Consider the following 15,360-nt stretch of genomic DNA (forward strand, 5'->3'; position numbering starts at 1 on the left):
ATTTAAAACGCAGAAGAATGTATTTTAATTTGATTTCAGCTTGAGCACTTGAATTTTCATTGAAATTTTGAAGTTTATTGTAAAAATATTTTTTTTGCCCCCTGATTTTTCGGGCCAATTTTGAAGGGGGGGGGGGTGACAAAAACTTTTAAAAATATTTGTACCAGCCTTATTAATTTTCAGGATTTAGGACCCTATTGTAAGTGCATTTTCAAATGTAGCGTCACGTTATCTACGATCGCCTCCTTGTCGTTTTTGCATTCTTCTTTCGTTCTGTCATCGCTCTTGCTGCTGCTCGCTGCCTTCGTTGCCTGTTCTCATTCGCAGTCCAGCACTCGGCTCGGTCGGTCGTGTATTCTCCGCTTCGTTCGTTCGGTGTTTGAGTTTACGGTTTTCTTTTCTTTCCACTTTCACGAGACGCGGCAGCAGATTTTCCACGGGATTGTCCGCGGATTGTGTTTGGTTCGGTGTTTTGATTTTGCTCGGCACGGATACGGAAACTGGATACGGAGCTGGTTCGGAGGTAAGGGATTGGATTGAAGATTTTTTGCGTTAGATTTTTGCTTGCTGCTGATGGTTGCGTGGACCATTTTTTCGTTTCTTGTCTTTTAGCTGAAGATTTTCATGGGTAGACGGAGATAACAGCACTAGAAGCCGTTTGCCAGAGTGGGACGGGTGAGAGAGTCCGAGAAGCAAGTGAATCGAGAGATCACGGAAAGGGGTCTTTCAGGGATGAGGTGTTTAATGTTTATTTTTTTAATTTGAACGATTCCATTCAAAATATTCTTATGGCTATTTTTTAATGATTCAAGTTTAAATTTTAAATTGATAATTTCTCCAATGCACTTGTTATGGACGGTCCCTACAGATTTGGAGCATCGGTAACAGTGAAAGAGAAGGCAATTAAAATTCCTTTACATAATAGCTCTTGCTCTAGTGCATCAGGTCGAAGGGTGAGGCCTGTAATGTTAGCCAAAGTTTAACAGCTGATAATACTCAACTGCATTACGTTATTCTCAGTTGAACATGGATTTTCCTTTTCATCTTGCAACCAAAACATGAAAAATCACAAGATTACAACGTGTCCAATGTCTACTCGGATCGTTGTTTCCAAGCTTACCACGACGGATGCTCGACCAAAAGAGACAGCGCTTGCTGTGGGTTGTTTAGCTGCGTGTTCGTTTTCTCTTGTTGTTTTGTTTACCTTTCACGCATTTTCTTATGTTGTAAACATAAACGCACAATCAGCATAATATTATTATTTTGCTGCGACATGAATGATTCACTCTCGGGGCTCGCGGTCTGCGTTCCGAACATTCCGGAAGATAGTGCCAACAAATGCCTCGTTGGCAGTGTCTCTCGCGCGATGACGTGACACGATTTGGGTTGTGCGAAAAGCACCTGACCGAGCTGCACCGCCCAGCCCAGCCACCCCCACGTTGAAATCGAAATTATCATCGTTTGTTCGTTGTCGCTTCGTCGCCGCGTTCCGCTTAGGAATGCAGTCAGCGTTACTGTTTCGTTGTTTATCTTTGCGACACTTTCGTATTGCTGCTGCAAACTGTTGAACTAGGGAGTGGGATAGATCGTAGGTTAAGGGTAATTAATAGATGTAAGAAGTTATTGGCATAGAGTCTTAACATTACAATTTATTTAAAAAAAAAAAAACAAGCTGGTTCAACTGACCCAGAGAGCTCATCCGGCATGTGTGTGATGTTCGTATTTCGCTACTGACTGCGTTCCTCTTCATACACATTCACGTCGTGCTGCATTAGCAATAAAGCAAAGAAATTGAGAGCAACCTCAGGGGCGCGTGTGTGTTGTTTTGTTACCGCGGCGCTTTCCTTGCCCCTCCGCGCACGATCAACAGCAAAAGAAATGCAAAATTTCTCCGTCTACGGAATGTACGGGCAGTGCGATTTCGTTTAAAACAATGCTTTGTTGTCTCTTGCAGGGCGCCCTCCCCCCTAGGCACACGATGGCCAACGTCAGCCCGAAAAGGTTCTCCGAGGAGGCCGAAGCGGCCGTCTCGGTGCTGCGCGCGATCGTGACCTCGAAAAAGGGCGCGTCCACCGTGCACAGCGTGCTGGCCGATTTCCGCGAGCTCGAGGGTGGCCCGCTGATGTACAAAAAGTTTGGCTTTCCCAACGCGGACGAGTTCCTGAAGGCCACCGGCGCGTTTGTCGTGCAGAGCCGAATGGGCGAGGTAAGTCGACACGACTGTCTGGGCGCAATTTGATACTGGATTAACTAAAAATACGTTGTTTTTTGTTTTTGCAGTCGGTGGTATTTGCGAAGCATTCTGCGGCCTCGGCGCACATCCAGAAAATGGTGTCGGCCCAGCGCAGCACCAAAACCAGAAAGTCCGGATTTGCCGTTTTGCGGCAGCCGCAGAAGAGAACCGGTGGCAGCAGCTGGAACCCGAGCGCGTACAGTAAAATGTACCCTCGGGTGCCGTACCCGGCCCAGAAAAAGTACCCACAGCAGCAGCAATACTCGTCCTACCAGCGAAACAACGTCAATCCGAGTCCCAAGCAGTTTTTCCCGCCGGGATCGGCAAAATACTCGTTCAACAGCCAACCCAAGCCGCTCATGTCGCTGAAGATAGCCCCACCAGCGCAGCAAAGCACTCCGGTTAACCGGCCTGAGGCAAACAACAACAGTTCAGCGGCCAAGAACCTGAACCGGGCCACCCAGGGCCAGGGACCACTCCCGAACAACGATCTCCGGCACAGAATCAACAACGACAGGGCGCCTCCCCCGCAGCAGAGGCAGCTGTCCTCCCTAGAACTAAAAAACCGTACTAACCAACACCAACAGCAGGACCTCCAGTCTCCAACTCACGTCATCAACAAGGACGCCCTCCAGAAAACCATCTACGACGCTCTGGCCAGCAACCAGGCCTTTAACGCACCACGGAGCGTCAACGCGCGGCTCAGCACGGACGTCGTCCGAACATCGGAACCCGTCAAACCATTCGAGGCATCGCCCAATGGTGTCGGACAGCCGCGCCAGGAATTCAGTCGACCGGTTCGACCGGCGGCTGCTTCCCAGCAGCCGTTAATTCTGGCGCCTCCCTCGCCTCCCGTGGTGCCGCTGCCGACGCTTCCCGGCAAGAAGTCGCCTCAGGAACGCCTCAAAATCAACCAGCAAGTGGACAGCGTCGATCTGGAGAAGGCCGCCAAGGTTGTCGCTCCGCAGACGTCACCACCGCGGGCGCCAGAACTATCGCAGCAGGTTTGTATTCGTTTTCGAGGGTTTCGTTTAAAATTTGTCTTGGTAATTACTGCACTCGATCGAAATAATACGATCGTAATTTGCCGATAGTAAGTCGTAATGTGTCAATTGTATTCAAATTTCAAAAAAATAATATTTTTTTATAATTCATTTTTATTTGATTTGTAATTTGTTGTTTTATTGAATACGGCAAATTATTTAAAGCATCTAAAATATTTAAAAAAAAATACAAAAAATTAACAGTCCCAAATTTTAAAAAAATTCTAATACTTTAAATTTTATAAATAAATTTTCTATATTTTAAAATAAAATTATAATTTCTAAAATTTTAAAATTTTGATAATTTCTAAATTAATTTATTTTTAAATTCTTAAATTAATTTTTTTATACATTTTTTTTTAAATTTCAACAATTATAATTGAAGGTTTTATAAAGTTTAAAAATTTCTTAAATTAAAAAAAACGATTTTAGGTTTTGAAATTTATATTATTTCCGTAGTATTTTCAAAATGGTGAATTCTTGATTGTAAACAAGCAGTATATCCCCCTCTTATTTGACTGTCACTTGAGTAAAAGGGACAGACTGTTTGTTTACTACGGATCTTCTAAAAAAAAATTAAAATTAAATACTTTTAAAATTTAAAACTTACATAAAATTTAAAATTTAAAAAAATCTCAGTTCTAAATTTTAAAAATAAAAATAAAATTCAAAAAATTCTAAAAGTTTCAAAGTTTCAAGAATCTCAAGAAAAAATATTTTTTTTAGAATTTTGTTCGGCCGATGCCGAAGATTTCACCAAGAAATTCGCAGTTTGAAGCAGTGTGCGCAACCCCACCCCTGCGCCACTGACAGAACGGCGCTGCCAACTTGACAGAACAACAACAACGGCGCGACGACGAGAGTTCGCGCGCAACGAACACGAAAACCGAACGGAAAGTGCGCGCCAAAGCAAGTCGCACGAAGGATCGCGTAGAGAACAGATCGTAATCCTGTAAATATCATCGGAAATACAAGTTTAGTGCTAGTGAAAAACTGTGTTTTCGCCCCGGAATTGAACTCCCAAAAGAAGCTTGAGTTTTACAGTCCGCTCAAGTTGAAGGACAGTCCACCTTGTCCAAAACCGTTGCCAGGAGCCGCAACATTTGGTCCATTCGAACCGGACAGAGGACCCGAAAGTTCGCGAGTGAAAGTGAAGAGTGGCGGCGGACCAACCGGATGGTCGCCATCTTGAAAATCTCGATTCCGCAGAAGAAGAAGTTTGAAGTCGCGATCAATTCAAACACCTCGCGTGCCTCCGGATGAGGAAAAGTTTATCCTCCATCTCGCGATCGTCTCGAGTGCTCCGCGTGAAAACGTGTCGCGTGTCTGTGTCTTGCAGAACGACGGATCGGAAGACGCTGAGGGAAGATCAGCGAAACGCGTCAAGCGAAGCGAAGTGAGCCGGAAGTTGGTTACCGGCAGAAGAATCAAAGTGCGTTCACTCGGCAAGGAGCAAGCAAGCGCTGCCATCTTGCCTCAGATAAAGTGCTAAACCGAGATCGGAAGTGATAGTTTAAGAAGGCGACTCCGTGGCCTGAAGAACGGCGGAAACAGTGGCGGCAAGAGCCCGCAAAAAAGCGAAAAGATGTTCGTGTAAAAACCTGTGAGTGTGTGCGGTGAGCGTAGCGACGCCATTTTGTTTGGTTCCCAAGCGTGGAACATTCCAGTTCACAGTACCGCTGCGAATTTGGCGGTCGCTCCAGCTGCACACGGTAGAAGAAGAAGCAGTGGAACGTATCCGGCTGCAAGCGTCAGCGGGGACGATTCCAGATCCAGCCGCGTCGAGGCCACAGCACCGACGGAAAGGGCCTGCTGCAAGCGTCAGCAGGAGAGTTCCGGGAGGGTGGCTGCGACGAAGAATCCCGAAGAAAAGTGTTTCGCTTAAGAGCAAGTGCGACACCCCGAATAAAAAGTCCTGAAGTTGGCCTGCTGCAAGAGCAAGCGAGGAAGGTTTCGGATACCGGTTGGGAAGCCGCTACCCGAGCAGAAAGTGTTTTGCTGATGTGCTGCCGCTGTTGTGTCGCCACGAGCGCGATCACGGCGGAACATTGAAATCTAGAGATCCCAAAACTAAACACCAGAAAAGATGAATCCCGCTGGACATCCGAGGTCCTCGAAGAGGTTGGCCAACAAGCGACGCCAGCTGAAGTTGAAGATCCTGCTACTCCAAGAACGACTTTCCACCCTCGAAGAAGACCAGCAATTGCCATCCATGCCGGAGTTCCGGGTGTTCGCGAAGAACATCGAGCGATTCTACGGTGAGTTAGATCGAGTGCTGCGAGAAATTGAGGATTGCGACAGTTTTGCCGATGAACGAGACGCCCACGACATGGAGTGTGCGGCGATTGAGGGGCTACTCCAAGGAGTCAACAACAAGATTGTAGCCCTCAGTCTCGCACTGCTGTCCAAGCCCGTCCAAGCCACTGAACAGCAACAAGTCCAGCCTTTAGCAGTCTCGCAGCAGGTTGCCATCCCAACTCCGCTTTTCACGAACGACGCTCGTGGTGAAGGAGAGTGTACTGGTGACTGCGATGTTCCGGAGAGAACCGACCTAGCTGCAGCTGATGCTAAGGTATGTGCCCCTATTCAACTCCTCTCGAGCCCATCCAACGCAACCACAGAGCGTGGCGACCCGTTGTGCACGCGGTGCAACGGTTGCCACTTGAGTACCGACTGCTTTGTACCCAGTGAAGTACCTCTCGGACAGAGTCACGAGACGAACTCCAACCTGAAAGCCTTCCAAAGCATGCCAGACAGTCCCGCCGAACCTGAAGTGGTTCAACACGAAGCCTCGACAAGAGTTCGAGGTGACGTCGACATGTCCGGCGATTCGGGCGTACCTCCTACGCTGCGGTCAGAAGAGCGGATACGCGGTGACATCGACGTTGGCTGGTGTCAGCCAGTGGAACTTGGTTCACTGCTACCAGCCGACGCAGAACGAGAAGACGCCAAGTCCGATGACCCAAGGCAGGGGACAGCTGGACTGGTAGACGAAGATCGCGATATCGCCACGAACCAGGCAGTGAAGGACGAGGACGCTCGATCACTGCAACCAGCCGAAGCCGACGAAGTGAACGACGAGGACCGTTCGCTTCCGATCAATGCACAGCCCGTTTGCACATCACCAGCCGTCCAAGAGGACGCAGCCACAAAGCCAAGCCACAAGAGTGAGACGTACAGCTGCCAGCTATACAACGCCAACGTCGCACGATCGACTGATCGTGTCCGTGCAGCCAGAAAGTTTACGGAGAAGCTGCTGCAGTCCGTGATCTTCACCAACAACGAGAAGCAGTCCCGTTTGGTTTGGGACCCGGGATTGCAGCTGAGCTCTGCCTCCCGCTCAACCATTCGACCAACCGAAGAACACCACCAGATGGCAGCAAGCTCGGGACGAAGCATGCGCATCTGGTCCGAGATCCTTAACCACCAACGAATTCCAGCGTGGCCAGCGGCCGATTCTCTTCTAGCGGGATTGATGTTAGAAGCCGAGCCTTCAACCCGGGGGGAGAATGTTCGGCCGATGCCGAAGATTTCACCAAGAAATTCGCAGTTTGAAGCAGTGTGCGCAACCCCACCCCTGCGCCACTGACAGAACGGCGCTGCCAACTTGACAGAACAACAACAACGGCGCGACGACGAGAGTTCGCGCGCAACGAACACGAAAACCGAACGGAAAGTGCGCGCCAAAGCAAGTCGCACGAAGGATCGCGTAGAGAACAGATCGTAATCCTGTAAATATCATCGGAAATACAAGTTTAGTGCTAGTGAAAAACTGTGTTTTCGCCCCGGAATTGAACTCCCAAAAGAAGCTTGAGTTTTTACAGTCCGCTCAAGTTGAAGGACAGTCCACCTTGTCCAAAACCGTTGCCAGGAGCCGCAACAAATTTCTAAAAAAAACATAAATTTAAAAAAAAAAATTGAAAAGTTCTATTTTTTTTTTGAAAATTTCATCAATTTTATAAGTTTTAAGAAGTTTCTAAAATATTAAAAAATAAATACAAATTTTTAAATTTTCTTAATTTTCTAAAATTTTTGGAATATCTCAAATTTCTATAAATTAATAAAACATATATTTTTTTATTTCAAAAGAAATGTAATTTAAAAAAATAAATATCTGAAATAAAAAAATATATTAAAATTTAAAAAAATACAAAAAAATCTGAATTTAAGGAATTAAAAAAAAAATCTTAAACTTCTATTTTTTTTAATTACCTGCTAAACTAAAATCACAAAACTTAAAAAAAATTATTTTGAAATTTGTAAATTTCAGATTTTTTTAAAATTTAAATACTGAAATAAAAAAAAATAAAAAAATATATATTTTCTAAAACTTTTAAGATTTTTTTTTTCTAAGTTTATAAATGTCTACAATTTTAAAATTTCTGAATTTTCAAAAATTTCGAAAATATCTAAAACATTTTTTTTGAATTTCTAACATTACAGAAAATAAAATAGATCTCTTGCATTTTTTGTAAAATTTTAAGGAATTTTAAAAAGTTTGAAAATTCCTAAAATATTCAATTCTTTTTAGAATTTCTTACTTTGCCTATAATGCCTATAATTAAAAAAATAAATTGTGATTGAAATAAATTGAGAATGAAAAAAATTGCATGTGTTTAAAACTTATCAATGTTTAATTATTTTTTTATTCCATCGAGTAATCACCATGTAAATTTGTATTTGATAGCGATTTGATTGTTTATTCCACAGACCTCTGTGTCGTCGCAGCCGGTAACACCGCCCGCAACCAACGTGGTGAACGCGGCGAAAGAGCCCTTCCAGTGGAACGACCCGAACGCGACCCCGGTCGAACTGCTGGTTCAGTACGCGCAGCACAACGGGTTCTGTCGGCCGATTTACAAGTATCTCCGCCTGAAGAACCAGCGCTTCCAGTGTCGCGTTACGGTGAACGGGTCGACGTACTCCACGTACCCGGCGGATTACGCGAACGAGTTCGAGTGCCAGTTTGCGGCGGCACGAACCGCCATCGAGAACATCAAGCGAGAAAGCGAGCGGAACAACTACTCCGTGTGCCTGTGGACGGACTACGAGATAGCGGTTAAGCTTTACGAGCTGTTGCTAAACTGCCCAAGCGGCATGTTCAGCAAGAACATCCCGGACGCGTTCCTGGAGGCGCACCAGTCGCTGCTGCCCGACCAGTGGGAGTCGGAGATAATGCTGGCGAGACCGCGGATGTTCTACAAGGAAGAAGTAAGCCAAGCGTCGATCTACTTTGCCGTCGCCGGTGAAAATGGGTCGTCCGAATCGGACGGTTCCATCACTTCAGAGGCCAAGATTATGTCGGTCAATATGGTCGAGCTGCCGTGGGAAAAGACGTACTGGGACATTTACGTGACCGCTCCGGTCTCGACGGTTGAAGTGTGGGCTCGGCTGGTCGGTCCAAAGCACAGCGACCGGATGGACGCTCTGAGTACGGAGATTGAGCTGGAGATGATGGACCTGAAGAACCAGCAAAACCGAAAAGCGTTAAAAGCGGCGAGTTCTACCTATTGCTGATCATGGACTGCTGGCATCGAATCCGTGTCGATGAAGTGGACTACGAGTCCAATACGGCGATGGTTATTATAACATTTTGCGTTGAGGTTATTTCAAAGTCTCATGAGATTGTTTTTTCAGTGCTTCTTCATTGACACCGGTGACCAGGAGACGGTGGCGCTCGACACAATCTACGTGTGCGATTCGCGGTATCTGGAACTGCCAGCCCAATCCGTGTGCTTCACACTGGACAAGCTCGAAGATTTCGGCGAGAATCCAAACGCGAAACCGCATTTGGACTATCTGATTTGCGGCAAGGTTTCAATTGGCCAGATTCTTACGACGAAAGAAGAGTACGACAAGTTCGACACGATCAAAATAATGCTGTACGACACGAGTACAGACGAAGACGTCAATCTTAACGAGGTTCTGCTGGAGCACATTTGCGCGGACACTCCTGTGCCCGAGCTGCAACGGAACGGTGTGACGACGGTGACGATAGTCTTTGTGGACGACGAAGGGAATGTCTACTGCCAGCTCAAGGACACCGCGATGGTGTACATTCAGAAGCTAATCAACAACCTGGTCGAGAACGGTGCCCTCGATAACCACCACCGTGGGTTGTACAAAACGTCCGGCGAGCATCAGCTGTACCTGGTCCGGGACGAAGAAGATCACAAGTACTACCGGGCGGCGAAAGAGTCCAAGGGCGAGTTCGACCGTTTCCGTTCTGTACATTGACTACGGAATAAGGAAAACGGTCCAATCGGTCAACTTGTACCGGCTACAAGCACTGAGTGCGGCGCTGTCCCGTTACCCGGCCCAAGCAATCCGCACCAAGCTGTTTGACCTGCCAGAAATGAACGAATACTTGCTGAGCAGGCTCCGTGCGTTGCTGAAGCCGGGTGAGACGGCGATGGTCAAAGTGGCCGCCATGTCCTCCGTGGTACCGCTGGTCAAGGTACACATGCATTACGGCGAGAACCACATTCTGGTCTGTTTGAACGACAGCATCCGCGCGGAAATGGAGCTTGAGATCAACTCGGAGGAGGTGATCTGCGATCCGCGAGTTGCGGCGAACGATGTCAACAGCAGCTTCAGCTCAACAGCCAGCTCCGCAAGGTTCGATTCGGTGTCTGATTACTCGATGAGTAGTACCGGCGTAGCTGAATTGTCTCAAAATTTTAGCGGACTGAGTATCGAACACGATTAGGGCCGTGCTCTAATGTGATCGCTTGTTTTTTTTACGTATTTTAATACACTCTGAATGTATTTATACACTTTTGACAGACGTTATCCCTAGGGAAAAAGTAATAAAATTCGTTAACTTTAAGTTCGCACTAATTTAAAGACAACCAGCGACGCATCAAATCATTTCACATATTGAGGAAAAAACAAACAAACAAACCAAAAGTCCATTCCATTCCCTCATTCCTTCTTGTGAACCACATATCGCACACCCTAACGTCTAAATGCATTCCAGAACCCAGTTCAGCAGCCCCGTCCCATCCCAGGTGGTGCCCCGGCTGACCAAGTGTCCGCTGCCACGCGTCGGCGACCTGTTCGACGTGACTGTGACGATCGCGTCCAGCCCGAACTACTTTATCGTGCAGCCGTACCGGCACGCCAAGGAGCTCAACACGCTGATGGTGGACCTGCAGACGTACTGCAAAGGCACCGGCGCTCAGATGGTGCCGCCGGACAGCGTTAAACAGGGTGAGGTGTACGCCGGGTTCGACAGTGACGACGGGAATTGGTACCGGTGAGTAGGGGAGGGTCAACGTCCCTTTTGTTTCAAAGTTGATAGGCTGATTTTTTTATTCTCAGAGTCTTGGTGGTCAACATCCTGTGCGGACCCACGCTGATCCACGTGTACTTTTGTGACTTTGGTCAGATCAAGATGCTGGACAGCAAAATGTTGCGGGTTCTGCCACAGCAGCTTCGGCATCTGCTTCCGCAGCAAGCGGTCAAGGCCAAACTTTACGGTGAGATAATTTTCTTCCAGATCTAGGAGAACATAAGAATTAATGACTTAAAGAGTTGAATAATTATAGAATTAAAGAATTGAAGAACTTTAGATAGAAGAATTAAAGCATTGCTGAATTTAAAAATTTCAGAATTAAACAGTTTCATATTGACAGAAATGACAAAATGAACAAAATTGACAAAATAAAAAAACTAAATTTACATAATTTACAAAATGAAGAAAAGACGAAATGACCAAAATGATTAAAATATCCAAAATTGCATAAATGACCAAAATTAACAACATCTACAAACGGAATAGATGAAAATAACCATAATAAACATAATGGCCGAAATAGACCAAAACTCCTAATTTTTCCAAAGTGACGAAAATTACCAAAAGACAAAAATTACCAAAATTAACAAAATGACAAACATTATCAAAAATGAACAAATTGATCAGAATAACAAAAATGATCAAAATTACGAAAATTACCTAAAGACAAAAATGACCTAAATGAAGGAATGAACAGAGTGAAGAAAATTAACAAAAAGAACTAAATGACCAAAGGAACAAAATGACCAAAACGACCAAAACAACCAAAATTTCCAAAACATCCCAAATTAACAAAATTACAAAAATGACCAGAATGGCCAAAATTACTAAAATTACCAAAATGATCATAAGACGAAAATGACCAAAATGACGGAAATGACAAACATGATGAAAATGACTAAAATGACTAAAATGGCTAAAAGACGAAAATAACGAAAATGGCGAAAGAGGTGAAAATGACCAAAATGACGAAAATGATGAAAATGAACAAAATGTCCGAATGACCGAAATGAACAAAATGTCCGAAGAGACCGAAATGACCAAAAATTCCGAAATTTCTCAAATGACCGAAATTGCCAAAATAAAATGATGAAAAAGAACAAAATGCCAAAAATACCAAAGAGACCAAAACGACGAAAATGACAAAAATGGCCAAAATGGCGAAAATTATGAAAATTGCGTAAATGGCCGAAATGAACAAAATGACCAAAGAGACCGAAATGCCCAAAAATTCCGAAATTTCTCAAATGACCCAAATGACCGAAATTGCCAAAATGACGAAAATGGACAAAATGACCAAAATGACAAAAAATACCAAGGAGACTAAAATATCGAGAATGAACAAAATTAACAATTATATATTATGATTAAAATATTATGATTAAAATTACCAAAATGGCAAAAATTTACCAAAATCCAGAGTTTTTTTTGAAAAGGTCCTAGAAAATTTTGTCTTTCTTATGTTTATAGGACCTATTAAAAAAACTCTAGAAATGAACAAAGTGACAAAAAAATATATATATAATTACAATATTATCTCAATTGACTAAATTCAATAAATTACTAAATTCACTTAAATTCACTAAACTAATATACAAAAAGATAATGTGAAAGAATTACAGAATTGTTTTTACATTGTTGGAATATTCATATCTGTGATCTAATCATCTGTATTTATTTTTTCAAAATTCAGGAGTTCAACCGCGCCACGGTGACTGGAGCACCGAGGACGCGGTCCGATTTCAGCAGCTGACGGAGGGTAAGAAGTTTGCCAGCTACATTCGCAGCATCCAGGCGGACGAGTTCAATCCGAACGACGACATTGTGGAGCTGGAGCTGATTGACGTATCGACCAGCGAGGATATTATGGTTTATCAGCAGCTAGTGGACGAAGGGCGAGCCGTGTTGACTAGTAAGTAAGTTTTTTATTCTGAAGCAAACTGTCGAAACCGTTGGCCGTCGGTTGGCAGGCTCACTTTCTACGCGTACGCTGCGTAGAATCGCTCAGGGTTATCGAGCGCACCAATCGACGGACTGCGTAGAAACGAAGAATCAAGACGAAATTCAGGGTGATATTGCCACCAATTTGCCTTAAAGCCGACTTATAAGAAAAGTTGAAGTTTTTGACGAGATTTTTTTATGTCTATTAACAATACTCTCGAAGTTAAAAGTAAGACCTAAAATATTTAATAAAATATTAACGAATGTGCTAACTTGAATCGATATACACAATATACATTCCATTATGTATGCTAACGAGCGAAAAGAATCGCAAGCAAAACAAGAAGCAATATAAACAATCACTCCCAGAATTGCCAAATTGCTTCGCTTTCGAGTGAAGAAATGATATCCAACATATATTTATGTAGTTGTTAATGGTACCTTTACACATCGCAGCTGTGTAGTCGAGAAACAATTGGAAACTGAATGTGATTAATCTATGATAGAAAAGTTTAAAATTATAGCGGTTAAGTGTTGATATGGGATAACACAGATACTTTTTTTCCGGGTGATGGTAAATTGAAAGCAAAGTTGGGATCTATGTGTGATTGTAGCTAGAAATTAACAGAAAAAAATAATTTTGCCGTCTTCATTTAACCTAATCCACACGCAATCACCATATTAACGAGTTCCGTTGTGTCTCACTTTATCGTTACACGGTTTTATTGTGTCTGCATGATATACTTTAAATATTATCCTCGTGCCTTTGAAAATAAAACGAAAAGCATATTTAGGCATCACATATGTTTCGCCCAACAATATATTTATTTTAGCTTTTTTTTCAAAATCTTTATCGTGATATCCTCCGGTTTCGCCACGCAGCAATAAACAAAACAAAAAATGTGGTAAACGCAAAAAAAGTATTTATTTTACTGGATTTTTTTTTATAATAGCTATATATTATTCAAATCGTTAGAACCATATCTGTTGATTTCGTCCCTTCGCTGGGAGCTATTTTATCGAACAAGATTATTGCCTTATGTGTTAATCATGAATAATGATAAAAGCGTACTAAGCTTTATTTATTCGGAAGAAATATATAAAATGTAGCATGCCTGCACTGAAAAAAAACAACACATGGTTATTGATTGAGAAAGTCCTTAAATATTATCTGTATCAAGGTTCAATCGACTCAAACCCCGATGGTTTGACACCAACTCAACTGTTGTCAAACGAACGGGGCCACTTTTTAGATTGACACCCCTTTACACGGAGTTAACACACACTATCAAACGTGTTTTCTTTTGATAGTGTGCGTGAGCGCTGTTTGACTTTGACCAACCAACAGGGTACAAACTAAAAAAGTGTCAAACGAAAAAGTGTCCAACCACTGAGGGTTGAGTGTAATCATGAGGGGAAGAGTTCTGGAGTTTTTTTTTTGAAAAGGTCCAATAAGGCTGGTACAAATATTTTAAAAAGTTTTTGTAACCCCCCCCCCCTTCAAAATTGGCCCGAAAAATCAGGGGGCAAAAAAAAATGTTTACAATAAACTTCAAAATTTCAATGAAAATCCAAGTGCAACCAGCTGAAATCAAATTAAAATACATTCTTCTGCGTTTAAAATCCTTTTTAGCATGTTTGGGTTAAAATTATTTATTAAAAATCTTAAGATTTTTTGAAAATTTTCGATGCAAAATCTTTTTTTTTGATTCAATTTTTGTTTTTGTCAGATCTTAGATTTTTTGAAAACTAATGATTGCAAAACAACTGAACTAGTGTAAAATGCATTTTAAAACACTTTTTTCATTTAAAAGTGAAGACTATGGCTTGTTATTTAAATTTATAAAATGCATTTTAAAACACTTTTTTCATTTGAATGTGAAGACTATGGCTTGTTATTTATATTTTTATATTTTTTAAATATTTGCATCGGCCTAAACAAAATTTTCAGTTTTTGCTTTTTAGAGCGAGTCCACGAACAGGGCATATGTATGGGACGTCGTTTGGACCTCACCAATCTGCCTGAAATTTTCAGGGGTTGTTTGTACATATAAAACTAGCATCTGGCCAAAATATGAGCACTCTAGGTCAACGGGAAGTGGGGCAAATCGGGACACAAAGTTTGAAGGTTCAAAAACGTAAAAAATCTTAAAAAGGCTATAACTTAGGCAAAATTCAATTTAATTTCAAAATTCAAAATGCATCTAAAAGGGCTTCAAAAATGCAACAAAATGCAGGATAGAGCATCCAAATTGGTTTATTTTAAAGGGAGTTATTGGCATTTTAGTGAAAAAATAGCATAATTTTCAAACTCAAATAAAAAAAATTCCATCCAGATATCAACTCGGTTCAACCTGCAGCTTGTAGAGGACATCTGGGACTACCATCTGAGACTGAGAACGCTTTGGGTAAGGCAGTTTAACATATTAAATTGTCACTTTTACTTTTAGTGAATTTTTTGGTTGTAAATTTTTGCTCTGGGGACCTCTTAGATCCCATTTTCTGGTGATAATTTTATCATATTCGTGTTCCTGAGACAATTTCACAATAAAAAAAATGCATAAAAATGTTTATTTTGAGGCATTTTAACCCTTTAAAAAATGAAAGTTGACCCGTTGACCTAGAGTGCTCATATTTTGGCCAGATGCTAGTTATATATGTACAAACAACCCCTGAAAATTTCAGGCAGATTGGTGAGGTCGATGCGAGATGGGTATGCTTTGCTCGTGGACTCGCTCTTAAGTGTTTATAAAACCGCCTTGAGTCAGGGGTATTCAAAAACACCCAAAAAGCAAAAACTGAAAATTTTGTTTAATGGTCCTTTTTTTTAAAAAAAAAAAAAAAAA

General features: G+C 42.7%; 1 protein-coding gene across 1 annotated transcript; it reads left to right on the forward strand.

Moving 5' to 3' along the window:
* The first annotated feature begins 332 nt into the window (after positions 1 to 332).
* LOC6040553 (tudor domain-containing protein 7B) lies at positions 333 to 13,645 on the forward strand. Its single transcript, XM_001849883.2, is given in 10 exon segments — positions 333 to 523; positions 1,955 to 2,206; positions 2,281 to 3,237; positions 7,987 to 8,736; positions 8,739 to 8,855; positions 8,914 to 9,495; positions 9,497 to 9,999; positions 10,268 to 10,534; positions 10,600 to 10,757; positions 12,267 to 13,645. Coding segments are annotated over 9 exon segments (3,789 nt in total). The 5' UTR covers positions 333 to 523; positions 1,955 to 1,978; the 3' UTR covers positions 12,494 to 13,645.
* The last annotated feature ends 1,715 nt before the right edge of the window (positions 13,646 to 15,360 follow it).

This window comes from Culex quinquefasciatus, chromosome 2, assembly GCF_015732765.1.
Source record: "Culex quinquefasciatus strain JHB chromosome 2, VPISU_Cqui_1.0_pri_paternal, whole genome shotgun sequence".
Classification (NCBI taxonomy): domain Eukaryota; kingdom Metazoa; phylum Arthropoda; class Insecta; order Diptera; family Culicidae; genus Culex; species Culex quinquefasciatus.